The 16,495-nt window shown below is 36.7% G+C and overlaps 1 protein-coding gene across 5 annotated transcripts in view; it reads right to left on the bottom strand.

Annotated features, from left to right (window-relative positions):
• Positions 1–16,190, bottom strand: part of LOC135694035 (sushi, von Willebrand factor type A, EGF and pentraxin domain-containing protein 1) — a 72,215-nt gene extending 56,025 nt beyond the window's left edge. For 4 of the 5 annotated variants that reach the window (XM_089111314.1, XM_089111315.1, XM_065212675.2 and 1 more), the window contains exons 1-10: positions 15,920–16,190; positions 13,918–14,064; positions 10,053–10,265; positions 8,060–8,233; positions 7,155–7,343; positions 6,237–6,410; positions 4,551–4,721; positions 4,050–4,244; positions 2,734–2,904; positions 863–1,036 (exon numbers count right to left, since the gene is read on the bottom strand). In XM_089111314.1, coding sequence (XP_088967440.1) covers positions 863–1,036; positions 2,734–2,904; positions 4,050–4,244; positions 4,551–4,721; positions 6,237–6,410; positions 7,155–7,343; positions 8,060–8,233; positions 10,053–10,265; positions 13,918–14,064; positions 15,920–16,175 — 1,864 coding nt within the window. In that variant the 5' untranslated portion in view covers positions 16,176–16,190. The remainder of the gene's footprint in view (positions 1–862; positions 1,037–2,733; positions 2,905–4,049; positions 4,245–4,550; positions 4,722–6,236; positions 6,411–7,154; positions 7,344–8,059; positions 8,234–10,052; positions 10,266–13,917; positions 14,065–15,919) is intronic. The other variant, XM_089111317.1, reaches the window with a different exon arrangement.
• Between the last annotated feature and the right edge of the window lie 305 nt (positions 16,191–16,495).

The raw sequence follows: 16,495 nt of genomic DNA, 5'->3' as shown, positions 1-16,495 counted from the left end.
GCCTATCCTAGCCTACCCATGTCTACCCTAGCCAACGAAAGCCTATCCTAGCCAACCAAAGGCTACCCTAGCCTACCTATGCCCACCCTAGCCAACCTAAGCATATCTTAGTCTATCCATGCCTGCCCTAGCTAGCCGCAGCCAATCATGGCCTACCAAAGATTTCCCTAGCTTACCCCAACTTATCGTAGTCTACCCCAGCCCACCCAAGGCTACCCCAACTCAAGCTAACCCACACCAGTTTAGCCTACCCGAGCCCACCCTAAATGTCAATGTATCCCATTAGACTATTTAGAATAATAGTGAATATTGACTTTTATAACCTTTCATGCAAAGTTTCGGAACCATATACTTTGCATAATACTTTGCTTAACGGCTTTTTCAAACACAAATTTAATAGTATACAATATTAAATCTAACAGATTCATCAACCAGGTCTACCATATTTTCGATGCAGAAGAATTAGCAGTGTATGGATCTCCAAACTATTTCACGCCAACAAGAACGATATGAAATTTAAACTATGCTCTTTTTCATTTCAACAACTTATCTTATAGGAGCTCAGAGGGTCGATTTGCTGTGCTACCAAAACAAGAACAGCAAAAGAACATACCCAACCACAGGTTGACCAAAGGAGAAATACAATGTGCTTTGAAAAACATACTCTCGTGTTTACAAGGCACGTTTTCCAGCTTCAAACAGTGCTACTAAAAATGTATGCCAAATTATTATTTAGTGGCCTTAAAAACAATTTATAGTAAATAGTATTAGAAAAATTCCACACTGAAGTAACAGCAACAATAAGAACACCCGAGCAATAACAAAGTAATTTGATTCTTGTAAAAAAGAATAATTCACTTACGTAGACAATATGGGATGCGAGCTGACCAGCGTGCGGAATTTTGAAGGCAAGTAATTGATTCCGCACCATACAGTCGATAGCCACTGTCACATTGAAATAAGATGGAATTGCCACTTTTAAAGCCGTTGAATGTTCGATTGCCATTTTTAGGTAGTCCAGGGTCACCACAGTTTGCTGTTTTCATAGATTAATAAGATTAATGGAAGTGACACAAAATTTATTTCAATGCAAAGATACTTTTCAACAGAATATCAAATATGGCAGAGAAAAGCTGTTTTCATATATTCACATTTTTATATATTTGATCTATGTGAAAATATGATCAATCGAAACAAAGAAATATCTAATCGTCTCGAAGCCCTCAAATCTCAGCTTTGAAGAAAAAGTTGATAAATCTCCAGAATAGGGAAGTTAACATAATGCAAAACTTGTTTTCAAGAATCAAAAGAGAACCATAATCTTTGAATTGCTAAAAAATCATGAAAACAAATAGTAACGAAGGATAAAACTGGAAAGTTGAAAGTGAAAACTTTTACGCTTATAGCAGCTGTTAGTTCGCTGTACGTTCACAGATAGTGTGAGAAACAAACTTTGATAAGAATATTGTGGCTAAAAACTGTTAAAATTTAAAAAACAAGGCTTGAATTTTATAACAGAGCACTTTCTGAGTTTATTTAAATATTGTTTTAAGGAGCAGAAAATACTTTACAATGTGGCAGCTTCCGACCTAATTCCGCGTTTCTTTTCTCGAAGAAACAAACTACCCATTGAGTCGATTTGAAAAAAGTCTGAGCAACTATATGTAGGGAAGTTTTTTTTAAATTGAATAGGGATTGGAGACAAAAATATTAAAATATTGTGCAACAGACTCGAAAAGGTTTTAACACATCAGAAATAACTGACACGATATAAATTAAAACTTTGATATACATTTGTTAGAAACTTCCCTGGGTATCGTATGAAAAACAGAAGTTTAGAGGAAGTTTATATGCAAAGGTGCAAGTTGGAAATGACAAGAGAGCATTATTAGTGTATTTTATTGGTTTTTGATACTAAGATATATTATATGATATATTATATACTATATTATATGAGACTTAACTGATACAGAACAATATACAATTATATTTCTCCAATTTAAAGAAATCAAAGTTGGTTTTAATTAGCTTTCAATAAATTTATCAGTTAATATATGTTACCCACTTGAAAGAAAGTAAAAGTTCCCTCCACATTGGGATATTCTAGCCCCACGTTTTGGAAGACCAAGTATCACTTAGGATAACAAATTTTTTTTAGTAAACCTGGTGGAAGCCGCGCTCCTCTAACTACGGCTGCTTTCCAACCCGCACTGATGATAAAGATTCCTCTTTTCGCCTTTACTTGGTATTTTGTACTTTAAGTAGTGTCTTGTGAAAGGATTTTAAACATGGCTGCAACGCCCGCCAAGCAGCGGCTTTCAGCCATGAGGTCTTGATTTAAGAGTTTGGCTCTTTTACATTGTATCTAGGTTTGATTTATGTTTTTACGTCCGACAGCGCATGCGTTGTCCAAATTCGCAGCCCGATTTGCCGGGCTTGCCCAGCTTGAATCGATTGTGTGAGCAAGACATGAAATTGCAGCCCGCTTTGCGGGGCTAGCCCGGAATTGCAGAATAGGGGATTCCGTCGAACCGGGGTAGCCCGTTCTCCGAGTAATCGAAAATTTGCTTAACACAAAGCATGCTTTTGATACCGGGATCTCAACAAAATTTTTCCTTCTCGGTAAACCTGGCCATCCCGCTACATGTAACCAGCCCCCGAGTAGTGTCCTGTGAAAGGCATTATCGGTATGAGTAATATGATCCTACTTTTCGTGCAATGCAAGAATCTTACCAATGCATCTTGGTCGCCGATCCCAGGTCCCATCAGCCTGGCACTTCAGTTCATCTGGCCCATCCATATCGTAATTGTCATAGCACTCGTATTTTATAACATTAGGATACACAAACCGTCCACTCACTAACCGGCCACCAACGATAGGCCTTGGGTCGCCACAATTCTTTGCTGCATAAAATAGAGGACACTGGAATTATTGTGCTGCATTTCATTTTGATGATTTTATGCTGCAATTAAGTAAAATACACCCAAATGAAAAGAAATTAAAGTCTTCTAAATGGGACTGAGATGCTTGTTCAATGATTTTCTTTTGCACATCTTTTGAGAAAGCAGTAAAAGATCTGAAATCAGCACTCACGGAGGACTCGGTGAGCCATGATACTTAAACTGGCAATACAAATAACAACTAGGATTTTTCACTTTTTCACTTCATTCCCTTTTAAGTAAATTTGCCAAAATATCTTAACTTAAAACATGAACAAAACCTACCGCAATACTGCCAGCATTATTTTATTAGAATAATCAAATATTTATAACATGGTTAATTTGTTTTCGGCGTTATCGCTGCAGTTTTAAATCGGCATCTGTTGTTGACAACTTGCTATTTATAAAGAACCTTTTGTTAATCAGAATGAGGTTAGTTCATGTGACCATTTCCCGGTCAACCAATAGCGCCACAGCAGGAAAGTCATGACTCAGCAGATTTGAGTACCTTTGGGTATACCGTCTATTTTTATCATGACACAAAGCCTTTAAATTGCAATTCATAAAAACAGTTCCTTTTCAATTCAAACAGAAAAGAAGCTAAAGTTAACCCGTCCCATAGGTTTCCTCTCTATGAGGTGTATCATTCCTCATCATTCCCGTCCTAATAGTCAAATCATAGAGCAATGCGCAAAAGCCATTACAACAGTGCAAATCACCTAAAGAAAAAGTCCCAAGACAGAGAGGTACCTCCGTAAAAGAGTGGCGATGAGGCTTGGGGGCCTGATCTTCCCCAACAATTTACATAAAACATTGCAAAAATTATCTTGATTTTGGCATGTTCAGCACCGCCAAAAAAACTAGTTAGCCCCCTCCTCAATCTGTATTGCTCCGAAGCCCTTGATGTCTGAAGCATGTTAAAGCTGGAGGGGCACTGCCAAGGAGAGACACCATATTGCAGGAAAAGAGGGATCTTACAAAAGAGCGTTATTAAAAGATGGGGGTGTGTGTCCATGATAGTTGATTTAAAGCGAGCAAACTGGTTGAAACTATTGTGTCCTTTGAATGCATCAACCAAACATAGGAATGAAAGGTCGAGTCAGTCTTACGTTCACAACGTGACTTCTGTTTTGACCACTGTCCATTGATTTGACAAATTGGATGTCCAGTGCTATATAAGTCATAGCCATTGTCACAAGTGTAAGTCAGTTTACAGTTGTATGTATTGGTGCAAGACGTTCCAGCATCATCACCTGTCACTTTTCCATTCGCAATAGTCACATGTCCCGAATCACATGTGACACCTGAAACAATACGTTCGATAGAATCAGAAAAGTAATAGCAAAAGCTGGCAAGAGAGTGAAAAGCAATTCAGTATAAACCAAAGTTTTTTCAAAAATCATTAATCAGGTGCTGGTCAAGGGTCATTTATAAGGACAAGACAGGAAAATGCCTGTATATGAACGGTCGATGATTATTTTCCGGCAAGCCTAGCTTACAATATGTAAAATTTGGAAGAAATATCCAATTTTGTCAAATTCCCCTTTCAACGTTGCTTTGAGCGGCTACAGAAGGTCCAATAAAAGCATCGTTTTGGCGATTAAACTTACGCGAGCATCTTGGCTTCTGACTCCATTTTCCGCTGCCTAAACAAGTCATTTCAGTAGGGCCGCTTATAACATAGCCGGTGTTACATCCAACATAATGCTTGTCGTTAAATTTGGTGCCATATTTTTCATATTTCCCGTTTGGAAGAGGACCTGGATCTCCACAATCAACACCTGCATGGAAAATAAAATTGACTTTTAATTGGTACATAATATATAAAAACTAAACCTATAAAATCAGCGCTATTTTTTTAAGGAGAAAAAATATTTAGAAATTGACAAAAATAAGTTCTTTGAGCACTATGCACAGTCCTAAGAGAAACAAACTTAAAATACGCAACGTACATGAGAATCATAATAAAGTACTTTCATTCCGGCGCTCAAGGTACAGAGATTTCAGGCTGTTTGAAATACTGCAAAAGTATCATCAAGGTTCCAAAAGAATGTTTAGAGTTGGGAGAGAGTTTCACCAAGATAACGTTTCGTACCAGCAAAATCTCAAATTGAGCCGAAGCAAGCTAATAGACAGGGATTATTATAACATGCAAAATTCTACTGTTTTGCGTCTGTACTATAATGAAACTTTAGAAAGCAAGTTGTTTGACAAAATGAAAAGTTTCCACAGCCATAACTTTTTGCATATAGGTAAGATCGCATTGCTCTTTTTATATCTTTTGCTCAGTTTCGCAAGCCCGTTCTGATGGTATCATCAGATTTGAAAAATTCGAAGTTCAAAATTTTTCTGGCCGTGCATTTTTCAAGCTTCCGGAAACGCAACTTCCGGTCATTTGCCAGAATGTTCCCAAGGCTTAAAATGATCAGTGGCCTTTACTCTAATGATTTAAACTTTGAAAACTTAGGTTAAGCAGGTTACTAGATGGTTATGCAAAATTCCCTGTCTATAACACTTTGCAATACCTTTGTCATGAAATTTTCTAACTTTTTTTTGAAGAAGCTAATGAACTAGCAACCTTTATCGTGGTATATTGTAATTTAGATGTGGGAAATTAATTATGTTGAAAAAGTACTATGTTAACGACTTTTTGGACACTTTGCCATATCCTGTTTGGTAAAAGACAAAAAAGACTTAAAAAAATTTTCAATACTTATTTCATTGAGGTCCTATTTGTATAGCTGTAAAATTTTCACAAATCTTTACATATATTTCCAAAATCCATGTGTGAGTAATCGATTCGTGTAAAACGCCGAAATAAAAGAAGCAAATACGCTGTATCTTGGATTGCTATTACAGTAGGAGATTAAATGTTCTTGAATTTTCAATCCTTCACAAATAAGATTGAGAAGTCCTAATTAAAATTTTTTTCAAACTTTTCCGAAGCTGTTCATGCAATATTATTATCAAGTTAGGGGTATTGACAGCTTACAGATCTAGGGTGTTAAAACGATAGCAAGCAAAAGCTCAAAGTCAATGAAATCACAACACCCCCTATTTTTGAGAATAATTTCAAGAAGTTAAAATAAAACCATTGTGAGATCTTGAAGGGCACACCTCAGTCCACCCTGTTGCAATACGCTTCTTCAACCAACAGAGAAACTTTCCCTCATTTAATTGGTTTCGTCGAAAAGAATAATTTTGCAAGCTTTGTTGTTATAAACAGGATAAGAAAAGCGAAAACTAATTTGTGTGGGAGTATAAAGTGCATAGCTGAAGAAAAATACGTTACTTACGTTCACAAATAGGAGTGGATCCACTCCATTTTTGGTTCGCAAGGCAATGTCTGGTAGACTGTCCTCTCAGAAAGTATCCGTGGTTGCACTTGTACTCGACGGTGTTTTTGTAGGTGAATAGGGTACCTTCAATTCGCCCATTCCTTACGCTACCGGGCATTCCGCAGCTTTTTGCTATGTGAATTTAAAGAAATGACTCGAATCAATACCCGTGACATTAATGCATTGCGCTGCAAAATAGGCTCAGTATACATAAGCTCTCCATCCTGCAGAAAATACACGGGCTGATAGCGTTATCTAATCGCTATGTTAAGGTTAAAGCTATGACCTTCGAATTAGAAAATTTTTATGTTTCCATTCCTGAATGATAAAAACAGCCAAGCATTGCATTAACTAAATCCTTAGGGCCCAAGATTTAGAATCACATTGCTCACGAAACCTAATCGTCTCAAAAAGTGCCTGAATATAAATAGTTTTTATGTGCCTTAATATCATTCATAACGCAATCTCTATTATTATTTCATATTAGTATGCATCGGTACCCATGCTATTGGATTACCAAAATAATAACTGGCATATTTTATAGGTAGGCATAGAAATTCGTGGTGGCCTAGGTGAAAAGTTTGCGACCAGTTTTTCGAAATGACAAGTCTGGATCTCTGAAGTGGTGTCTAGCAGTTGTTACCAAAGAGATACCTGATTTAAACATGAACAGGCACAGATTTCATGTCCATGTTAAGGTCTTACTCTTAAGTAAACTATCTGCCTTATTCTAAATGGCAGATTAACAAACAATATCTATGGACTATACTATGGAGTCCAATGTTTGAAAATATGACCAGGAAATTTTTTTTGGATTTGCAAGAAGCTAAAGATAATCCTTGAGTTTCCAAAAACAAAAAATAAATTCCAACTTACGAGCACATTTCATGGTAGTTGTTCCATATGACCTCCAGCCAGTGGAATGGCAATAAAGAATAGAGCTTCCCAAACGATTGTAGCCATCAGTACATCTGAGAAAAATGCGGTCACCATATTGATAGGCCACTTCTTTACCTCGGTAAATGTGGCTATTTTCTGGCAGGTTTGGTTGATCGCACGTTTTTACTGAAACGAAAATGTGAAACAGGATGAACCAAATAAAAATCCCAAGGAACAACTGTAGTTTTTTTCACGCACTTTAACAGGCAAATTTGTGAGCAACAGTTGGGGTTCGCTGGATAGGGTTCAGTCCGGGCACAGCTTAAACATTGCTCTAAAAACTGCGGCTGCAAGGAGGTTCGCAAGTGGCTGCAAGGAGGTTCGCAAGTGGCTGCAAGCTACATTTTATAAACTCTACCATCTTTCTGTCTACCATGCTGATGATTATGATTATTATTACTATTACTATCTCATCTCTATTATAAACATTACTATTACAAACTTTCAAGCATTTCCATTCGCAATTCAACTTTTTTCATACAATGCAATCTCAAGATATAAACATAAAAGATAAATTTGCATGATATGCGACCCAAGAAAAGCGAAGTATATCGAGCCTGGATACAGCATAATTAGCTTGATCGCAGCATTCAGAGTTCTTGGTATTTTAGAAAAATCTTGCGAAACCTTCCTTGACATGTGCGAAACGCTTTTTATTGATCAACAGCACAAACATGAAGCTGGACTAACATTTAAATCAATAATAAGTGTTCTTTTCTTATTTCTTTATCAGTCTTGATTTTACATACTATGGTAATAATCTTTTCTTTTAAAACCAAGCTAGCCAATTACAAATTACTTTGTAAGATTGAGATTTGATGATGATGGTTATGAATGATTACCTTCACATTTAGGCAATGGCTCACTCCATGTCATATCTCTTTTGCACTTCGCAGAGGTGCTACCTTTCAGGATATACCCTGGGTTGCACCTAAACCTCACAGTTTGACCAATATCGAATGATCGACTGACAATTCGGCCATCTTTAAGATTACCGGGGTCTTTGCAACGTCTCACTAGAAAAGCAAAGTCAACATTGCAGTTCACTGGAATGTACGCAACATTTTTGAGAAGTCATACCCTGCAGTCATACCCTGCATTGAGAAGTCTTATTTCTTTGGCACAAGAATATAAAATGATACAATAAAGAAGCTTCTAGGTAGTGCCATTGCATCTCTACATGCACTTTCATAAGAAACCGTCTATAAAAAACCAAGCCCTGATATACCCAAAAAATTAAAAAAAACTTAGTCCTGAACACCATCAACATGAATAAACTGCTCCAAAAACCATCTTCTAAAGATGGGATTGAATAGAAATGATACTTTTAAATGATTTGCCGCTTATTCCATTGACATGCATATAAACAATAGAAGCAGGAGCTTGTCCAGATGGAGGGTCGTTGGGGCTGTCACAGTTTTTAAGAAGCCGTTGGTAAATTTGGGCTTGCTGATAACATTGAGATTGTAACCATGGCTTGTTGTTATTTGTCGCCTATATCTTCAGGGACGCCACTTCATAAAATTGTGTTTGGCTTTTCATAAAGTCTGGCTCCATTAAAACACATGTCGAGGGTCTAAAAACTCTCATATTTGGCCACATGTAAGGGGACAAGAAGAGAGGGCTGTAGCTTTTGGTAGATGTTTCTATAACAATGAAATCCCCGCTTGATCTCTAAAAACGTTGGTTATTTTTCTTGCACTACAAACTTCCTTCTTTCTACTTCTAATTTAATCCGGCTTTAATCCATTCCAGATTGTCCTAGAGTCAGCTGAGCTGATCTTTCTCTCCACCTTCGTATTGATATTACATTCCACCTACCCCTATTGTTAAACTGTGTTTTATTTATTATAAAACTTCCAACACATTTTTTCATAGTCAATTAAAAAAACAAACCAAACTTTGGGGCATAATTAAAGAGAAAGCTTACGAATATTGCTCCAAAATTATTCCTTCGCTCTAAAATTCCATGCTGTAAATATTTTAGATACAGTTTCTTGTCTTAGGTACAGATACAGTTTAGATTCAGGGCACTGGGCTCGATAACCTTTCAGGTTTATCTCAATCCTAGGCAACACTCACGGACATTCTCTTTATAATTCCTTAATTCCTCTTTATGATTAAGACAATAAGTAAATATATTTTCAATAAACACGCTGTAAAAATGTTGCTTAATGAAAATAAATTTGAATTTGAATCCAAAGAATGTTATGTTTTCAAAATGCTCCTTGCCGAGAAGGATGATGGCTGCCTACACCAAACCCCAACTTTGATAACACTTTGTTTGCCCTGTCCACCGTATCGATATTCTCGTCTGATACTGAACCAATCAATGTACTTGGCTGCTCAACCATTGTTACAAAAAACATCAACGTTAATATTCTTTTATTTAAAAATTTCATAGAAAGAACAAACTTAGATTGCTCTGTGACAACATACTATTTAATTGTAAAGTTTCCTTATAAAATATTTTCTTCATATTTTGGGTGTTTAGCCAACCATGAAACAATGCCATTATTAGTGACGTCACTGATTATCGTTGCTATGCAACTTAGTGATAGAGGACGACAACAATATTTAGGCATGCATTTAGGTTTTGCTTTAGAAATTCATACACTATAATGAAAATTTTTTGATCAAAACCTGTCAAAAAATTCCTTTTGCTGCACATCCCAACCCCCACCAGCCCCCTAAACTTAAAAGTCCTTCAGCACGCTACTTGATAGTGTACAAGAAGCTGTGTATTTTTATGATGGGGAACCATACGACTGACGCTTCCAGATTTCCTTGGGGGTCGAAACCAAACATTGTCAAAAACAAGTATTTTGTTCCTACCGCATTCAGTTCTTCCTTTGTCCCAAGGTTTCCATTTTCCAATTCCACTGCACGTGACTTGGCTTGGCCCAACCAGCGTGAATCTATTGTTACATTTATATGATACCACATCTCCAACCTTAAAAATACTGTCCTTATAAGGTCGTGAATTCAAGAATACGTTTCCCTGCTTCAATGATGTAACCAATGAAGGGTCCACTCGGCATTTCTGATCTATTGAATAAATAATCTTTGATTAGCAAAATTGATAGGGGTATACACTACACTTTTCCTTTAAGAAAGCCTTTTCTAAGAAACTCTTAGGAGCTTTTTTCTTAGAATTAGGAATCTGTTCTAGCAGGAATCAAGGAGAAACAAGAACTCACGATACAGTTTTACTGCATTAAGGGTAGCTACTCTATTTTCTGCTTTCCGAAACCTGGATGAAAATAAAGACTTTCCTCAAACAAGTTTTTTGAGATTTTAGTTTTTTGAAATTACTGTTTTACCGGCGTTATCTATAAAAACTCGGGTGTTCTTTTCTTTCTTTGTTTAAAGTTGCTACAAATTCTAGCTACACTAAAGCTATTAAAACCAAATAATTTAGATTACCATCGAATAATATAAATCATACCTAACCAATGCTGCAAATGTGTTCCTTGCGAAAGTTAAAAGTATAATCAGGCACCGCGGAGCGTTGAGAAAAGTGGGGAGTCTAGAAAAATGGGGGGGGGGGCAAAAACCGCATAAAAAGAGGCTTTACTGGTAGTTTATTGCTTAATATTCAGCCCCCCAGCCCTCCTTCTCCGCGGTGCCTGAAAATTTAAAAACTGAGCTATTTTCTGGAATATTTGTGAATTTGGGGAGCATTTTATTTCGTTTGGGTTTGATTTCCATGTCTAGCTACATCTATATGACACAGTATTGAATCGAAATATCTGCTGATTTGAAATGGGAGTTTCTTAAGCTATATTTGCATTCATCTATGGAAAATATTTCATCCATAAAAGTTCGATTTAAACCAACTATTTCATCCATAAAAGTTCGGTTTTGTTTTGTACATCTCTATCGCTCGCAAGATATTGTAGATTTTTCTTATGAGAATCGATTATTTTCTCTTTAATAAAAGTTCTTAAAAAATTGATTCATAATTTTCATGAGCTATTCTCTTTGCTCTTTCATGAGTCCTGTTTTTTCGGCTATTAACTTTCCTTTACCAAACATCCAAATAAGAGGACAGTAATTCAAATGTTTAAATGAAATGAATGTTTTTATCGAAAGTATTTGCTAAAATTCATCCATAAACGAAGCAATCCTGGCTACAGCTTTACCTTTTTTCAACTTCTTTACAAGAGCGATCTAAATGTTTTTCTAATCTAAGTTGATGCTATTCTAATCTTTGAATGTATAGCCATTGATTTTAATACTAGATTCGTTTAAATTTTCACAAAACGATTTATAAAGTATAGCTGCTTTATAAAGTATAATAGTCTGCCAAATTGTAATGTCATGCGCAAAGCTGCCAAGGCTGCTTTTGCTCAAATAAAGAAAAATGTCATTCGTGTAATTGTTAAAAAAGCAACAGGCCTAAGATTGATCCTTGAAAAACTCCTTGCTTTGTCTCCATCCAATCGCTAAAATTAAAGTTTATTTTTACGCGTTTTGTATCTAGACAGCTTCACATGTATTCCATTGCGTTTTCGCTGTAGCAATAAGATTTTAAGTTTTTAACTTTTTTATTTGAATTTATATAATGGCAGAGCTGTAGACATTCTAATACATCAAGATAAGATGTAGCTAAGCGGGTGTCGGGGTGTAGAGTTGTAGGGGGTGTAACGATCCCAATTATTCATGTTTGGCCGTTTAATCTTCAATTAGTCTACAAAATTTTTACTTCATCGGATATAGCAACCCAAACTTTCCTAAGAAATGTCTTGACCCTTCAATCCACTAGTTTAAAGGTGAAGCTTCGTCTCTTGATTTAAGATTATGTTAACAAGTTAACAGTAGAATTTTACAATTTGATAAAAAACGGTTCCCTCCAATAACCGCTGCATTAATCCCATCAAATGTTCACTTAATAAGGGAAGTTGCAAAAGGCGTTGTCTGCTGGGCCTGGCAGCTCTCGGTACCTTTACCGTCGTTATGGACGCGTTTGGGGTGCGCAATCCTATTTTCCCCCATCCAATTTTTCTACTTTTTCTCCAGAGTATGGCAGTCAGGGCAGTTTTGCGATGCACTCCAATATTTGAGTCAGCGTTCCTTATCAATGTTACCTCTGCGATGAAACATCTTGGGGGAGGGGTTTGGGGATCTAGTACTCCCAACTAATTTCTAAGGCTTAATTTGATATCAGTTGCTGTGACAAAACTCTTTGGCATATGAATGTACATGTGTATGTAGTGAATCCGCTTCTGCAACCCCAACTCCCTGCAAGAATTCCTTTCGACATGCGTAGTGACTTGTCTTCAAAAATATTCCCGCTTTCATGAGTATAAGTCGATTGATTTTGAAGCTTATCAGAGCTAGAGCTTTTATGATTATCATGCGAATGTGAATAACTATGAAGCATTATTTTTGTACAATCTAACACGATGCGAAGTACTGACTCAATCTGGTGGGTTCGTGTATTTAATTTACGAGGATATAGCAGATATTGAAAAATCTAATTGATTGCTTCCATGAAGCAGTTTGAACAACTTAATCTTTCTGGGCGTGTTTTCAAATGCATGTTCAGGCCCCGTCTGCATACGCAGCATGAAAATGCAGGAAAAGCTTAGATGAAAATCAGAGAAAATATCTCAGGCAGCAGGATTTCTCTTCATATGTTGTTATATATTATTTCTTTGGGTTTTACAGGAAAACCCCATGGAGTGAGAACTTGGGCTCTAAAACCCGACTCAAATTTAGTTAAGTATAGGGGCCCCAAACACTACTTTCCATAAGGGCCCCACACTGCTCCGTACGACACTGCAGAAAAGTCGCTTTGCTACACATTCCATTCCCAACTTCGCACCTTTGATGGTTCCCCTAACGAAGAATAGGAAGCTTTTTAAACGGAATTCAATTCCTCGAATCTTCAATATCCTGTTACGTATATCATCAAGAGGAGACAATACGTTCTAAGACACGGGGGTTAGACTGATGCGGTATTGTAGCATCTTGTAGAAGTTCGTCTAATGTTTTGCTTGGAAGAAAACATTGAGAGATTTACAAAACATGAAAAAAGTAATAGGTGTATTGAAGTGTTAGAATTTAATGTTTTTTATTTTTGAACATTTGTGCTGTGTTGTCAATAACTGAATTCAGATAAAATATTATATTTTGAGAAGAAACAGATATTTTGAGAAGAAACAGATATTTTGAGAAGAAACAGATATTTTGAGCTAGTGGTCTGCAAACAAAATTATGAACCAAAAAATTTATCTGCGCTGACTTTCCCATCTGTTTTAACCCTGAATGACTTGGGACTTGATGAAAAAATAAAAACAACGTTTCATAAAAAGAGGAATTTTGATAAATAACTTGTCTCTGCAGAAATTATGATTTTGAAAAACCAAAATGTTGCAGCATAGATAACGAAGGGAAGTAGGGAAGTGGAGAAAGGGTCTTCAGCAAATTCTTGGGAGGTCAAGCCTAATGTTTTGATAAGATGGCGTCATATTTTCCCATGGTTTTAGAACAAAAGACCATTGTCCTGCAGAATATTGAAGGAGACACCCCCTCCCTTGCCCCCAGATATCCTCCACTGCCAGGTTAAACAAACTATGACGGTGATGGCAATATGAAAATAATGGTGATGCTATTAATGCTGACAGTGATGATGATTATCGTTATGCCTAGAAAAATATTAGCAAGAACTATGCAAAAACATTTAAATAAATACTTGTTTTAATGCAGCTTAGTCCGCAAGGTCCATCACAAATGCACTGTTTCTTCCTTTTCTTTGATTTCGTTTTGCAGTCTTCGTCTGAGGAGCAACTTTTTCTGCATCGATGGTTTTGTTCTGTTCGTTTTGGGCAGTCAGTTGCAGCTATTTTGGAAAAAAATTGTTAAGATTGATAAAAATATTATACCAAGTATATTTTTGATACCGATGGTAATAAGTTAATAACTAACAGAGGCAAGCATTTCGTATATTTTACATTTTATTTCAAATTGTGCTTTTGGCCCATTTCAACTTATTCGCAAAGAAAACCACATCTTTTTCCAAATGGTGGTTGATGACATGCAATCTATTATTAGAAATGGCAGAATAAATTGTTGCAGGTCACTTTCGTAGTAGAAGTCTTCCAATGAACTGTAAAATTAGTTACAAAAGTCCATAGCTCTCTCTCTCTCTCTCTCTCTCTCTCTCTCTCTCTCTCTCTCTCTCTCTCTCTCTCTCTCTCTCTCTCTCTCTCCCCACCCCCCTCTCTAGTTCAAATTTAACGGGATCGCTTGTAAAAAAGAAAAAGTTAGATTGTTTGTTAGATTGCTAGAATATATGCCCTGTCTATAGTAATTCTTAAACTTCTATTCAATATAAGGTAGGGTGTGCTGAAGTAAAGGGGTGTGATGTATTATTTTTCATAAGATTTTATAGGTAATTGTTTTGTCGAGTCAGGTAAATTTCAAACGAAGATATTAGCTTTTCTATAATATATTCGTAGGATCATTTTTAGCACCTTTTATTCTTGTCGTACTGAATTCAAATATTTGTTAAAACTGCATATCTTGGCCTTATGAGCTGCTGATTCAGCGCTTTCTCGATTAAAACATTAGAGGCAAGTCAAAATTCACCTCTCTAAGTTTGGTCTTCTCATTTGTACAAAATAAGGATAATTATCCGGGGAGTCGTTCCGTACCATATTTAAAACGTTTTGCACTTCTCTGTCGGATGAATAACAGAAATGCTCATAAATCTGGGACAGGTTGGAAGTATTTTAGGCTTGACACCCCCCATCCACATCCCCTCAATTTGCGCTCCCTCTGATCCCAAATCCCAGCTTCTTTTACCCACTTTTCAGGCCCCATCACTTTTAGACCGTGTGTGCGGTCAAGAGTTAGTCAGTTTGTGGAAATTCTTTTTTTAATAACTTTTGTAATAAGAATATGAATAGGCTGAAAGCGTCCACAACGAAAAGTGTGAACTATGTATATATATTTTTTTTCTTAAACTTGTTTGCAATTTATTTTATCTTGAAATGTGTAGAGATTTTGAATCACATTGTGCAAATGAAGTCGGCAAAAATATCTACCCATCGACAAAAGGCCCTTATTGTACGTCGGGGAAGACGCCTAGAAGACGGGGGTCTGCCATGAGCGAAACTGAAGCATACTGCCATATTAGCGTAGTCATACCGGAGAATCTTAACGAAATTATTTGGGAAATTATCTTTTGGATGGGCACAGAAGGGTTAGGACCAAAAGACATCATTCGAGCATAAAAATGTTAAGCTAATTCGATTGTGAGATCACAGTTGAATCCCTTTAAGTCCCACCTCGAATGGATAACTCGGATTTTCAATACGTCATACTGACTTTCAATTCCCATTTGATGTTTCTACCTTTTTCATGTAAAAAGTCGTACCCCGGATAAGACGGATATTCGCTTAGTCGAACCCCCTCTTTCGACTTTTTGGCGGAATTCATCGGTATCAAAGGGTTTTCCCCTTAGCCGACTTTAAACGCTTGACACAACGTACGACTGCAAATGTTTCTGAAAATCCTCCTGTGAATTGCCTTTTCCGTCATATCTTTCGCAGCAATGTTTATGAACCATTTCTTCTCTGTGAGTAGCAAACCCTTTTGCATGAAAAGATAATAATGAATGCACAGCTCTAAAACAGTCAAATTTAAACAGTAGCAGGGAAGAATCATGGCACCACTAATAAAGAATACCATACCTCCATTTGTAAGGACTACAATGATGCTTGTGATGATCACCAAAACAAGAAGAACCAACCAGTTTTTATTCTTCATCTTCAATGCATCTAAAGAGCATGTAAATTCTGAAAGGCTCTTATTTATCGGTCGAAGCGAAACAGGAATTAGATACTGGATACTGACTTCCGGTATAGTTTCTTGTCTCAAGTGAAACTTGACATCTCCCGGGGGATACTTTTTATCAAAAGCACAAGCATAAGCAGAGACACGCCTCATAGAGGAGGGGGTGTTACATTTTTTCAATAGGAACACACTAGCCATTGCAAAAGCTTTGCACCATCTTGTTCAAAATAGATGCACTTTTTATCAAATTTTCAAAAAATTTTCCTAACAAAGGGCTGGGAAAAAATGATCATAAGGGAGCCCATCCTCTCCAGAAAACCGTTCTTTGATTGGGGGTTAGGGTTAAGTGTTTGCCTTTCACAAAGCCATATAATACTCCGTTTTTAATTTCTTGCCTTTTACAAAGTGATATAACACTTAGTTGTACTTAATCCCCAAATCATCGAGGGATGAAGAGGCAACAAAATGTACTG

The sequence above is a fragment of the Rhopilema esculentum genome, chromosome 11 (genome assembly GCF_057945365.1).
Source record: "Rhopilema esculentum isolate cy_ngs chromosome 11, ASM5794536v1, whole genome shotgun sequence".
In the NCBI taxonomy this organism is placed as follows: Eukaryota; Metazoa; Cnidaria; class Scyphozoa; order Rhizostomeae; family Rhizostomatidae; genus Rhopilema; species Rhopilema esculentum.
This window is presented reverse-complemented; position numbering and strand designations above follow the sequence as displayed.